The sequence below is a fragment of the Camellia sinensis genome, chromosome 8, assembly GCF_055761805.1.
Source record: "Camellia sinensis isolate YWXY chromosome 8, ASM5576180v1, whole genome shotgun sequence".
NCBI lineage: Eukaryota > Viridiplantae > Streptophyta > Magnoliopsida > Ericales > Theaceae > Camellia > Camellia sinensis.
Genome location: NC_138968.1, coordinates 12,084,568 through 12,099,479, shown reverse-complemented (window position 1 = coordinate 12,099,479; position 14,912 = coordinate 12,084,568). Strand labels below are relative to the sequence as shown.

The following is a 14,912-nucleotide window of genomic DNA, read 5'->3' as shown; positions in this document are numbered from 1 at the left end:
CATTTACATTACGAAACATTCACACTGTCAATGTGAATATTATTATTAGGGGTATTTTGGTAACTATGTCACCCATAAGACTTATTGGAACCTAAGAAAATAATGCGGACTAAATGAAACATAAGTAGGTGAAAAATGATTTATGAAAAAGTGCCCCCTTTATATTGCATCTTAGAATCTATGGTATTATTTAGCTTGTATATTATTTTCCAAAATATCTTTAATGAATAGGTGGTCTCATGTATATCAATTTCTAGAATTTTTTTTTTTAATATTAAGAATCTATTTATGAATCCATCTTTTAAGCTAATATAATATCTTGAATTACAATTAAAACCTAATGGTCCCCCACATAGATTACTTTTTATTTCACTAATTATGGACCTTCCAAAATTTCGTTATCTAATATCATACAAATATATATATCTATCTTGTCGTTTATCAAACAACAGTATAATTTGTATTTATACACTATCTATAGGCATATATTTATACTTATTATCTATTATTTTTTAATATATTTTCATAATTTGTTAAATTTATTTCTCCCACACCATATTCACAATCTTTAATTTCAATATCTCCTTCTATTCTTTCACACATATATTTACTTTTAAATTTGAATATTGATTTTTAATATATTTCGTCTTTTTGTATTATTGGTAATATCCAATCTTTTTCTATTTCTTTTTCTTGAGATTTTTTTATGACAAATTGTTCTGTTCTTAAGTTCTCTATACTTATTTCTTTTATCATTATAAAATTTAGTTCTTTATCGGAATCGCTATAATTTTTGCCTTCTATTTCTAATGCTTCTTCTTCTAACTCTACGTAATTCGAACTTCCCAATGCTTTTATTATTTTTCTAGTTCTACATTGATTAGCAAAATGACATATTTCTCCACGTACCCAACATTTACAATTCTTTTTCTTCTTGGATAATAATGATTTTTTTTAAAAAAATCTTCTTCTTTTGTTGAAATTATAAGTTTTTTTTTTTTATAATGTTTTCTTTTATATTTTCTCCACTTTGTTGATTAAAACCTTTTCTTTTATAAAATGTTTTATTTTTTTTATTGAATGTTTTTCTTCTTGAAGGCTCACATCCCAATAAATTGGATGTTTGCCAGCAATGTAAATATTATTTTTTTTAATTTAAAATTTTCCTCTTTGTTTCATTTTCATGCATTCTTTGTTTCATTAATGAATTGGATGATCATTCGTTAATTTTTATTTTTTTGTCACTTTCTCTTAGGTTATCATACCAGCTTGTTGTTATACCTGTGATTTAGAAAACTTTACGCGCTTCAACTACTGTTATGAATATTTAAGACATGGTGCATGCCTCACTTGTATTGTTTTATTACTTCACTCGTATTTGTAGCACAATCAATATCTAATAAATATCCTGTGTTACTTATTAGTTTTAATGGTATTTCTCTTAAAAATACTTCTTTTCTAGGGTAAAGTTTGCATAATTAGGTGTTCCTCTAGCGAATGATCCTTTGTTTAAATAACTATAAATTCCCGTTCTTCTTCTATAATCATAATCTTTAGTATCATTTTTCAATTGTTGTTTGGTAAAATTTCTAAAATCTGGGTGATTTGGATTAGGTGGGGCAGATGAACTGCTTCCCTTCTTGTTTTACCATTGTCATTTCAATATCATTGACATTATTTGTTTCTTTGAAATCTTCTAAGATATTATTTTCTTTTTCTTTTTGTGCATCACTGCCTCCTATTACTTGTTCTAACTCTTCAAGGGGAATGTGTTCTATTTCTCCCAATCTGATTAATCCTAATTGTTTATATATATTATCTTCTAATTTTATTTTATTATTATTTATTTCTTCTATTATACCTTCATCTATGTTATTTAGTTGTTCAACTATTTCTAGGATTATTTTATATTTTATTTCATTATCGTTTCCCTTTTCTACTATTTCTTCTAGTTGTTCCAGATTAAAATTACTTAACTCCATTATCCTTTATTTAAGTTATCATATTCTACTTCTTCACTATATTTAATACTCATGCAAATGTTATTGGCAAGGTTGAGAAATCGGACGTTGATACCAATTTCAATTGCGGGTTTGCGGATTTAATTTAATATTAACTTTTGTAAAAATTTCATTGGTAATCTACACTAGCCTTTTCTAAGGAAATTTTATCCTTAATGCCAGCAATTCCATGATTATAATTTATTAAAGATTGTCATGAGACAATATTAGTCAAAAGAGAATTTAATCTATTTAACTCACTTCTTAATTTGAAAATGTAATTTAAATTATTTTTTATTTCAGCTCCAAGTACTGTAATTAAATACATATAATTATTACTTATAAGATTACACACAATATAATTTTATCTTTTATATTTTTTATATATTTTTTAAACTTTTGGAATTACTTTATAATATTGAAATTTTTTGATGATGAGACTTGATGAGTTGGCTTTGGTAAATGAAGTGGATATCCACCTGTGTGTCGGGCAGCTTTCTGGCAATAGGAATTCGAGGCGATAAGGAATTTCTATTCAACTTCTTTCAATCTATATAACAAGGGAAGAAGGTTTTTGAATATTTGATGGGACTTTTGTTTATTTGTCAAAGTGTGAACCGTTAGATTGGTTCAATCCCATGGTTGAAAATGTTTCCCTCACTTGGACATTTCAATGGTTCTGATTTTTTTTGGGTGAATATCAAATGGTTGAGATCAGTTTTCCTTTTAGCTTTTAGATTTTCACATATTTACACAGACATCTTCTCTCTCTCTCTCTCTCATTTTGATTTCAAAACCGTTTGAAGCTCTGCTCTCTCACATCTCTTCCTCTTCCTCTTCCTCTTCCCATCACATATCTTCCTCTTTCCACCAAGCTTTCTCTCTCCGGTGGTGATTAGCTCCAACGGAATATAGCCCCGGTGGTGATATCCGGAATATAGCTCCATCTGCCTCAATCTCTGTCTCCTCTCTTCCTACACAACTCCAAGGTAGAAAGCTATCCTCCATGTTGTTTTTTGTTGTTTTTTTTAAGTGGTGTAAGAATCTAGGGTTTTCCCCCTCTTCTATTTCTAGAATATTGCTCCATCTGCCTCAATAGGGGTGGAAGAATCTAGGGTTTCTCCCCCTTCTATTTGGGTTTTGAAAATAGGGATGGAAGTTGTAGTGATTAACCCTAATGAAATCTAGAGAACCCAATATGTTGTTCTAGAATTGAGTATTATGAATTTCTTTTGTATACATAAAATTGGTTTAAAGTTGTATGTAAATGCTAGGTTTTGAATTTCTAGAATTTGTATACTCAACTTCTGTTTCAGTTGGTCGCTCTGTGTTTTCGTCCTCTGTACAAAACCCAAAAAGGAAAAGAATTTAAAGAGAAAAAACAAAGACAACCCATTTTTTGCTGATTGAGTTTATAGTTTTCTTGGCTCATTTGAGCTACCAAACGGAGGTTCGGACTCAGTCCTATTGCTCCTTTTTATATTTCTTTTAAATGTTTTATTTCATGTTGTTGATTATTAGTTGAACTCAGTCCTGTTGCTGATTGACTCAGTCCTATTGCTCCTTACACCCTCTGTTTGTTCCAACAGAAAGTAGTAGTTGCTAGAAAAAAACCCAATTCTTTGGATGGTTGCTTTTATCAGTTCTTCATATTTCTTCTATTACTTCAATTGGGTATGTGGGAATTTGAGTTTTCTTGGAATATTTTTTTCTGGGTATACTTTGATTATTATGCATTCATGAGCAGGTAAAAATTAAATAAATATAATCAAGGGTTTAGATCCAGAGGCTTCAATTGTTTATGGGTCATTTACATTGGGCTCCATAGTAAAACGCACAAAACTGATGACAATGTTGAGATTGTTAGGAGTGAACACATTTAAGGTTAATTGTGAAATTGATTTTTGATTTGCCATAACAACTACTGTTTGAACAACAACATGAATTGTGATTACTGTTCCTGAAAATTAGATTGGAATTGGAATCAACTTTTCATCAAACAATGCTCTGCATTTTGTGGATGTATGTAGATAATTATAATTTCTTTCGTTTATCATTTTTGAAAGAAAATTAAATTTTTACGAATTTACATAGTAAATATTTTTATAAAAATATGTAATTTTAATATAAATTCATATACTTACATAAATTTTTATGAATTTATACATTCTTACTTATATAAATTTATAAAAATTTACGTAATTTTATATAAAATTACATATAAATGTATTACACAAAGAAATATTTCCTCATTTTGAATTGTAGGGTGCTTGGAACCATGGTAAAATTCATAATTTTTTTTTAACTTTTATTAAAATTATATCAAAAAAATTAATTTTTAGTCGGTCTTGCAGACACAAATTTAAAAATTCCAAAAAATAAACTATTAAGAAATTCAATTGCTTTGAATTTTTTTTTTTTTGGGCCTTTCTAGACTTCTTTTCAAACTTTTTTTTTAAAAAAAAAAATTATTTTTTCAATCCATTTAATCCAATAAAATTCAAAATCCTAAAGCTTATTTACATTTTTCTTTAAATTCAGTAACGACGCAAAATAAGTCCAAAAAAAAGAAGAAAAAAATCTTATAAAATGCTAAAGACAGCCATGAGGCTCTAAATAGTGTTGACGTGTGTAAAACTTGAATGTACCATTGCTTTGCTCTTCTTCTGCTCTATCCTGTTCATCGGTCCTAATTTCCCTTTTCATTGGAGGCCGTAACGACGACGATGACCCTACTCTTCTTCCAAGATTTATAGAGTGTGTGCTATTATTAGAGGAGAGAGAGGGAGAGAGAGAGAGAGAGAGAGAGAGAGAGAGAGAGAGAGAGAGAGAGATTGATATTTATAAACAGAAAAAACTATACGTATATATGTATCTATTTTTATATATTAAATAGGGAATTTTAGAGAGAGAAATGTTGGGTCTGGAGCGGTAGCTAATATGGAGAAGGATTTTGATTCAAAGCTAAGGATTGAGAGCAATTCTTCCAATGGAGGGAACATATCCAGATCTAAGAGTTTGAGAATTGTGCATGTATATAATCATAGATTATGTATACGTATAGATGTTAGAATTTCTGTTTCTTTATTTTATTACACGTAACTTCTTGGAAATCACCATTTTTACCTAACATGAGTAGATGATACAGATGGAAATCACCATTCTTGGAAATCACCATTTTGAGAATTGTTTAGTACTGATTTATTTTAATAACACCATTTTGAGAATTGTTTAGTAGTGATTTATTAATAACACCATTTTTACCTACCTTCTTGGAAATTACCATTTTGAGTTTCTCGGGAGGTTGTTTTTCTTTTTGATTATTTGTTTTTATTGATTGATTAATAACATATTTTGTATAAGCTAATTTTTTATTATTATTAATAGTTAGTATAGAGTACGTGTGTGCTCAAATTGTGAGATGGGTTTTTATATTTGGTTAAACATTCTAGAGAGTAATTGAGGGAATTATTGACTTCTTTCAGTTAGCAATGGGTTTAGTTCTGAGTTTTTGAATTTTGCTTCGAAGCTCTTGCAGGTTTGATGATCTTCACAATCTTCTCTTTGTTATGTTTCTTTTTCATTTTTCATTTATGTAGCTTTCAATTTATTTGGATTGGTGTTTCTAAACCTTAAACTAATATGTATTTGTTTTTCTTCGGCCTCATATAATTTATTTAGCAATGGGTTTGCTTTTCCTTAAATGGGTTTTGTTAGCAATGGATTTGATTCTCAAATATATATATCAGTTAGCAATGGGTTTTGTTTTTCTTTGGATCACCTATAATTTATTTGGATTGGTGTTTCTAAACCTTAAACCTTAAACTAATTGTGAGATGGGTTTTTGTTTTTCTACTGCGCTGAAGGAAAAGCAGCAGCAGCAGCAGATGCCCAGCTTTTCGGCCTCCTCTCCAATCTCCTCCAGCAGGTATGATTCCTGACATATATAATATCCTTATGTATGTATTTGTACCGTTTTTGTTTGGTAGATATGAAACTATAGAAGTGGCAAAACATGTGTAATGATTAAGTTCTAATTATTTCTCAATCTTTGATGAGATCTATCATCTTGGTATTTGAATTTGATAGATTAGGTGATCTGGGTTTTCTCTTTTATTTATCATTGAGTTGGGTTTCAATTGTTAGGGTTAGATTCTCATTCTCAATGTTCTTTTGCTGCCATTTTATTGTTACAATCCAGAGGCTTCAATGTTATTTTACATTGTTTATGGGTCATTTACATTGGGCTCCATACTGTTATTATTAGAATTCCATTCTCCCCAACCCACAATTTTATTAATTAAACTCAACTCATCTCAATCTAATACATTTTATCCAAGCACCAAGAACTACATTAGTTTTTGAACTGGTTGTGGTGACCATTGAGTGTAGAACACCATTTAGTGTACATTGGTTAGTTTTTTATTTTGTTGTACACTGGTTAGTTTTTCCAATTTTTTGTAGAACACCATTGACTGTTTTTTTATTACCACTGGTTAGTTTTTTAGTTTGTTGTACACGGGTGATCCTCCTGTTGTTATCATAGCAGCCGCAAACCTGTGGTGATCCTCCTGTTAAAATTAGAATTGGGTTATTGGGTTTTGATTAAAATTAGAATTTTCTTTGATTAGAATTAGAATTGTTTGATTCAATTTTAGTTTTTCTGTTATTGGGTTTTGTGAATTTTCTTTTTGTTTCAGTGGCTTCAAGGTTCTGATAATTGGTTTGTTTTTGTCCGGTGCTGCTCTCCAGTTCTCCAGTCCTCGATTTTTGCATCTCGAATTTTGCTCGCAAGGTGACGTTCATCATCTTTTGAATTTTTTGGATCTATCTTTGCGCCTTCTTCCAAGGTATTTATTCCATTTTCCCACCACTTCGAACTGTGTTGATTGTGGACATTTGACGAGTTCTTTACATTTTCTTTGAATTATTTGATTCAATTTTAGTTTCTTTGAATTGATAATAGTTTATTACTTGAGTCTTTTTCCATTGAATTGATAATAGTTTATTACTTGAGTCTTTCCGCTCACAATTAATTGGAATAAGTTTTTTTTTTTTTTTTTTTTTTTTTGTCTTTTTATAAAAAAGGCAAACTAATTTCATGACTCTGAAATTTTACCAAGTTTTTCTGCTAAACTACCAACTAAATTAAGCCTTAGAAAACATAGGCTTGCACCCTCTTTACAATTGGTTTTGACAGAATGTCTGTGAGTCCTTCGTATTGGTTTGAAATTTTAGGAAATTACGAGACATGAGCATCTTGAAGGAGTTGGAAAAATTTGTTCTTTACCTGCTCGCAAAACTTTTTGCTTTATTGTTGAATATAAACTGTGTTCACTCCAATTGTTTTCAGTTCTCCTTGCAATATCTGTTCCATAAATAAAAAATAATACATGGAAGTGAAAGGTATGCATTCCTTTTAAGCACTAAATTGTACAGATTCAGTCAGTTTGTCTGTTTTTTTTTTTTTTTTTTGCCACAAATAACAACCACTTTCTATAATAGGAATGCACTTACAAATACTTGGTAGCATGGGATTTGTTACATTTGAGAGGGACACAAATGCCTTGAGAGCCAGAAAAGTATTGATACCTAGAATAATAAACTCTAATTCCCTCTCAAAACAAGAATGAAATCAGAATCCAGAAAAGCCCATAGTGTTGCAATAAAAAATAAAGAATAAAAAGACATCCAAAGGGATTGCCCCCATTTTGGTCTAATAATAACCCAAACCCCTGCAACATCAATGGGGCCAATTTTGGCCACATTATTCTCCAACCATGAAAGCAATATCAGAATAATGGTTCCAGACCTTTCTGTTCAACTAAAAAATAAATAAACTTATCATTTCACAGCCATTCCCATAATATAATTTTGATTTCTGACAAACAAATAAGGTATGTGTACATTACTTTTGAGATCGCATAGTATGAACAAATATCAAAGTTCCGTTTCATTCAAGCTAGAATAAGCTCCTTTTGCTTAGGATATACATGTTTATAAACCAAATTCAATATTATATCACATAATTCCTGACCATATAGTCAATTTTCTGTTAGGAACAGAACCCCAATTTAAAACAACATCATGTCAATAGGTGTTTAAACAATCATCTAAATATCGTTGACCTCTAATTCCAGTTTTGTATGCCAGGCTGTTTTGGGAGATGATGAGCAGAAACTGGTTTAATGAGAGAATAATAGTTTTGGCATCGGAGAGAGATGATGACTTATTGAGAGAGTTCATGAAAAGACAAAGAATTGGACATTAATTAAGAATTGCAGGCAAGTAATCTTATTGACACATTTTTTTTTTCTTTTTCCTTTTTTAAATGTTGTGACTGAGGAGGATGAACCAGACACTTCCTGCTATTTTTGGTCTCAAAGGTACTGACTCAACACACACACACAGTTAATGAAATGTTTGATTCTTTAATGAGAAATGGGTGTTAATTTTTTTATTCATAAAATGGGTTTTTCTATATTATGAGTTTTTCTATTGTTTGCTAAATACTCATAAATATATACGGATTTATAAATACTTCTGAGCTTGCTAAATACTCTTTAAATGCTGATATGGATTTTCCTATATTTATTGGCCTTTTTGTGTTTTTCTATTCCCCCCCCCCCTTTATTTGGCAGTAGGGATTGGTAAGCTGTGATATATATATATATATATATATAATTTCAGCATTGCCTATTACTTTTTTATGACCCTATAAACAATTGTCCCCTTACTGTATGTTGTTGATTTGTTGTTTTATCCATTGAATTTTATTATATCAGTTTAGTCTTATAGTTTATTTAATTTCAATCTAAATTTTGTTGGCTGCTGCCCATGAGCTAACCAAATAGATCCAAAGGGGCTGGTTTCATATTTTGCTTATGGTCATGTATTGCTTAACAAATATTCAAAATTTATTTAAGATTGGAAGCAAAATGAATCTTAATGGGTGTAGGTGAAGATTGAAGAAGATGATGGAGGGTTACATACACAAAATTGATGGGACTAAACTGACATAATAAATGGCTTTGGGTTTTTGGAAGAAAATAAATGGGGTTTTTTAAGTTGTATTTATTTGTAAATGATGGGAGAATTAAGTTAATTAGAGTTTGTTGTTGAATTACCAAGCGAAGAGTTTGCTTTTTGAATTTTATTTTATTAAATTTTTTCTTAAGAACACGTCTTTCTTAAATTCCCTCTAACCTTATGTGATCAATTAAAGGAAGTTTCAAAAAGAAAGAGTTGAAAAAAAATAAAATCCAAAGAAAATATTGATTGATTTTTATAAATTAATATTTTTATCAATCATTAATTTGTATTTGTGTTGATAATGTGTTGTGTTTGTTCGTAGTGTTTGCATTGGGTAACCAATTATTATTTTGCAACAATGTATGTGTTTGGTTTGAATTGGGTGGTCTATAAAAAAACATTTCATTAGTGTGACAATGCGTGCGTTTGTTTTGAATTGGATAGTCTCTTTTAATTATTATATTGGCTTTTTTTCTATTTTACAGGTGGATGAATACTACAAGCGAATGGTAGTATTGACTGCCTTTTTACAAGTCTACATTTGTTCAGGTTTAAGTTTTTCTTATCTCTCTAATGATTTTGTATTTATTGTTGTATAAACTAAACGTGCACTTCTTTGATTGATGAGTGTTGAAAGTGGGGCAATCTCGAGGGCAGAATTTACGCTATTTTTGGTTTTATCGTTGACAAACTTTGAAAATGATTGACGTTGTAGAAACTTATACAGATTTGGTTTGGTTTGAGAGGTAAACATTTGAAGGTGCTTGTTATTTAGATTTTGATCAAGAATACTATTTTTGTATTGGCATGGTGTGCTCCAAAGGGAGAACACCATTTTGTTGTTCCTTTTATTTGAAGTTGTGTTTATAATAAAGGGGATCCCCTTGCTCAAATGTATGTTATCTATTCATTTTTTGTATGTCATGGTAAAACAGATTAGGTATGCTTGATTCTCAGTGTTCCTAGCTTAAGAGAGAATGACATGAAAATTATTCAAACAAAATATTATTTACGCCGTGCCTTTAGGCACGGGCATACACTAGTTCATTAATATACTACGTCGGCATCAAGTCAGCTACTTTCTTTTGGTACAGTTATTCATAGCCAATCTATGCATAACTATGCAGAGATTCAACTTTTGTCATCAATTTTTTGTTTTGTTGTTGTTGTTGTGGACAATGTCATTATTCATGTTTGCAAATAAATCATTGTTGAGTATATTTTGTCCTTTGCTTGGTGTACATTCATTTCATCATCACACCCTTACCCTTGTATAGGTTTACTCGTTTGACACACTTAGGCCGTATTTGAAAAGTGATTATTTTTTTGACTATTTAATTATTTTAAGTTATTTTAATTTTTGTATTTAAAAAGATGAGTTAAATTTTTTATTTGATTATTATATTAAAAAACATGTTTAAAATGATGTTGAGATAAAAAATAACAAAATTGCTCCTAATGATTGAATGATTGGTGTGACTTTTAAAACAGCTCCGATTCATACCACTAAAACTTGAGCACTAGGAGCAGCTCTAATTACGTGGCATCCAAGAAGGGAGGAAAAATGACACTTTCATATTACAGTGCGTGTGTTTCACGCACTGTGATAGGAAAAAAAAAAAAATTTCCCGCTCAAAAATCTGATAACAGAGGAGAAGAAATCGTGTTTCAACTCTATTCCCGCTGAAGCTGTGATCGGCGTCCCTCTCCTCCACCGTGTAAATTGTAACGGGGTTTCCACCGCCGTCCCTCTCCTCCACCATCAAGCGTTCATTCGCTATCTCCGTTTGCAGATTTCGTGTCCCTCTCTGTCTTCCCTCTCTTGGTCAAGCATTTGCAGATCTCTCACTCTCCTTCGTTCAGGTCAATTTCTGTCCGGTTGTCGTCCCTCTCCTCTACCATTTAAATTGTAGTTGTATTCTGTAATGAAATATATATATATAAACATACATTGAAGAAATTTTTATAATCTGTTAAACATACATATATATATATATATCAGATTATAACATACATATATATATATATATATATATACATCAGATTATACCAAACATATATATAACAGATTATAGCATACATATAATTTGTTATTGAAAAGATAACTGGTAACTGGTAAACATACATATATAATCTGTTATAACATACATATATATATATATATATATATATATAACAGATTAGAACATACATAAATTGTTATAGTCTGTTAATTTTTGAAAGGGTAATATGTAATAATCTATTGTTAATTTTTTGTATAATCTATTGTAATGAAACATACAAGAGCTTGCATCATTGAAAGGGTAACTGGTATAATTTGTTATTGAAAGGGTAACTGGTAATGAAATAGGTTATTCTATTATTCTATTAAACAGGTTATTCTATTGTAATGAAACAGGTTATTCTATTAATCTATTAAATCATTGATTTCCTATGGTGTTTTTGAATGAACAGAAATGGAGATTAGTTCGAATAGTGGTTAATTAACAGATAATATGACAGATTATAATATGACAGATCATTGTTAATATAACAGAGGAGAAGAAATGCAGATTATAAAATGACAGATCGTTGTTAATATTAACAATGATCATTGTTAATATAACATACATTGAATGAACAGAAATGCAGATCTCTCCCCCTCCTCTATTTTTGTTAATATGACAGTCCAAATCTGTTAAATTGTTATAAATTGTTAATCTAATTTTGGACAGATTTTGGGTTAATCTGGTAACTTGCATTGTTAGAAATTGTTAGATTTTGGGTTAATCTGTTAAATTGTTAGAAATTGTTATAATCTGTTAATCTGGTAATTGTTAGAATTTGAAGCTCTTACAGATTAGAAATTGCTACAATTTGAAGCTCTGTTAATTTTTGAAAGAGTAATATGTTATAGTCTCTTGAAAGGGTAATATGTTATAATTTGTTCAAGAGCTTGCATTGTTAATTTGTGTGTATATGTGTAAGTATAACAGAGTAATAACATAATAGCTTGGTTCTATTATTCTATTAATCTATTAAATCATTTGATTTCATATGGTATTTTTGAATGAGCAGGAATGGAGAATGGTTCGAACAGTGCTGAGAATCCTTTATTAAATGAGAGTGAAGAAGTTGAGGAACCGAAGAGGGGTATGTGTTTTAGCTCAAAGCAAGAAGTGCATTCATTTTATGCGAAATATGCGAAACATGTTGGATTTTCCATAGCTTATAAAACTCAAGTTTGTGGCGATGATGGGGAATTAAGATATTTTGGGATTGAATGTTCTCGATCGGGAAAGAGAATCAAAAAATCAGAAGTAAACCCTCTAAAGCCATCTTTGTCTACAAAAATTGATTGCAAAGCAAGGGTACGGGCAACCTTACAAAAGGATGGGAGATTTATGTTAACCACAGTTAACCTTGACCATAACCATGACTTGATTCCCACCGACTCACGTCATTTTGCAATGAATAAGAAGATTCTTACTCCTGTGAAGAGAAGATTAGAAATTAATAATCAAGCAGGGATTGGGGTGTCTAGAAATTATCACTCAATGGTTGTTGAAGCTGGGGGTTATGAGTCATTAACATTTGATGAGCGAGATGCACGAAATTACATTGACAGAGCTAGAAAATTAAGGCTTGGAGAAGGAGATTCCGATGCACTTCAAAAATATTTTTTGAGGATGTATGCACAAAATTCGAGTTTCTATTATATGATTGATGTTGATACTGACTTTCGCATAAGAAACTTGTTTTGGGCTTACGCAATGAGTCGGGCGGCTTACAAAGAATTTGGAGATGTTGTTTCATTTGACACAACTTACCTCACTAATAAATATGATATGCCATTTGCTCCGTTTGTAGGAGTTAACCACCATGGACAGTTGATTTTGCTTGGTTGTGGGCTGTTATCTAGTGAAGACACTGATACATTTGTTTGGCTGTTCAAATCATGGTTAAATTGCATGTCAGATCATCCCCCAAAAGCTATAATAACTGATCAGTGCAAAGCTATGCAAAATGCGATAGAAATTGTCTTCCCCAATACTCGACATCGATGGTGTTTATGGCATATCATGAAGAAAATTCTGGAGAAATTGAAAGGGTATTCCTAATATGAATCCATGAAGATGGATTTGCAAAATGCAGTGTATGACACATTCACTAAAGATGAATTCGAGATGAAATGGAAAGAGATGATTGCAAAATTCAATCTTTATGAGAATCAATGGTTGGGGGTGTTATATGATGAGCGATAGCGATGGGTTCCTGTTTATGTCAAAGATATTTTTTGGGCTGGCATGTCAACGACACAACGAAGTGAGAGTATGAATGCATTTTTTGATGGATATGTCAACCCAAAGACTACATTAAAACAATTTGTTGAACAATATGACAATGCCTTGAGAAGTAAGGTAGAGAAAGAGAAGAAAGTTGACTTCAAGTCTCGGCACAAAGTCTTTGATTTCCTAACTGTGTATGGCTTTGAGAAGCAATTTCAGGATGGCTACACCAATGCAAAATTCAAAGAAGTTCAAGCAGAGATGAAGAGACTGGTTTATTGTCAGCCGTTTATGGTCAAAGAAGAGGGTTCAATTTGTACATATTTTGTAAAGGAAGCTATGGTACTTTTTGGGAAGATGAAGCATGTGGACTTTGTTGTCTATTATAATTCGACCGAATTTGATGTGCAATGTATGTGCCGGTTGTTTGAATTTAGGGGCATCATGTGTGCTCACTCACTCGTTGTGCTCATTGCAAGATGCATAAATGAGGTTCCACATAAATACATTCTACCACGATGGCGAAAAGGTTGGAGAGCCGGGTCGCCGGTGTTGCAGAGCTTCGCTCGTCGGGGAGGTCGCCAAGGAGAGGCACAACAGTGAAGAGAAGGAAGAATGGAGAGAGTTTGAAATGAAAATGAATTTGAAATTTGAAATGAATAAGAAAGAGGGAGAAACGGGCGAGTTTGCATCCGTTTTCCACGTAGGCAGCCACGTCATTAGTGGTAATTTAGTGGTCAATGTTTAGAGGTCGGGAGCATTTTTCCAAGCCAAAATCGTCTTTCCACGTACCGGGGCAGTGTGGGCCAACTGTAGACCTGTCGCACTTCTTTTTGTTTGCATATGTCTTTTTACTTTTTTTCAATTCTTGGATTATTTTGCTCCTCAAATCACTTCCCAAACACCACCGCCTCAGTATATCCTAATGTCATGTTTGATTTACAAAATTAATAGTGAAGTATTAATAATCTTATTAAATTAGTATAATATTCACTATTTAATTGAATTAATATTCATTGGATTAATAATCCCACTCCTACCTCATTATTAATAATCTTACAAATTTGTTGGATTAATTATTCATTGAATTAATAATTCTAAACTAAAATGTTAAAACAAACATAGGATAATTGGGCCCATAGATTAATAATCCCAATCTCATACTTTAATCCACTCAATCAAACATGCCCTAAATATATTGCCAATTTCATTCTCAAGTAACGGCGCAAAGTTCTTTGGGATATTCTGATTCCGTAATTACATTTGAAATTTTGTTGGTATGCTCAGGTTTCAATTGAAAAAAATGTTAATTCGTTTATATGAATTTTCTTTGGTGTTGTTGGGTTGATTAAAATTTTAATCACAATTTAAATTGCAAGCATAAAAAATAAAATAAATCAAGCACATTCTTTTAATGTGGAAACTCCAACGAGAAAAAAATCATGGGACGTAGTTGTCGCATCTGAATTTTCATTTTTAATAATTATTTAAGAAAATTTGAATTTTTAATAGCGACGTTTGAAATATTGTTTAATTTTATTACTTCATTTAGATCCTTCAAAGATTTGCTATAAGTCGCCACCTAACATATAAAGTTTGGGTGTGTTTGGCA

At 31.0% G+C, this 14,912-nt stretch overlaps 1 protein-coding gene and 1 long non-coding RNA gene across 3 annotated transcripts; both read left to right on the top strand.

Annotated features, from left to right (window-relative positions):
* Window positions 1-2,622: 2,622 nt before the first annotated feature.
* On the top strand, window positions 2,623-9,951 carry LOC114307579 (uncharacterized). Of its 2 annotated transcripts, none has more exons than XR_014337364.1 (5): window positions 2,623-2,989; window positions 5,867-5,928; window positions 6,753-6,850; window positions 8,154-8,386; window positions 9,518-9,951. It is a non-coding gene; the product is annotated as an uncharacterized LOC114307579 (long non-coding RNA). The 2 variants fall into 2 exon arrangements; XR_014337365.1 differs by having other exon boundaries at window positions 2,624-2,989; window positions 8,154-8,284.
* A 2,140-nt stretch (window positions 9,952-12,091) lies between these two features.
* LOC145797553 (protein FAR1-RELATED SEQUENCE 5-like) lies at window positions 12,092-13,132 on the top strand. The gene has a single exon (XM_082884935.1). It carries the CDS (start codon window positions 12,092-12,094, stop codon window positions 13,130-13,132), a length of 1,041 nt encoding a protein of 346 aa, XP_082741061.1.
* The last annotated feature ends 1,780 nt before the right edge of the window (window positions 13,133-14,912 follow it).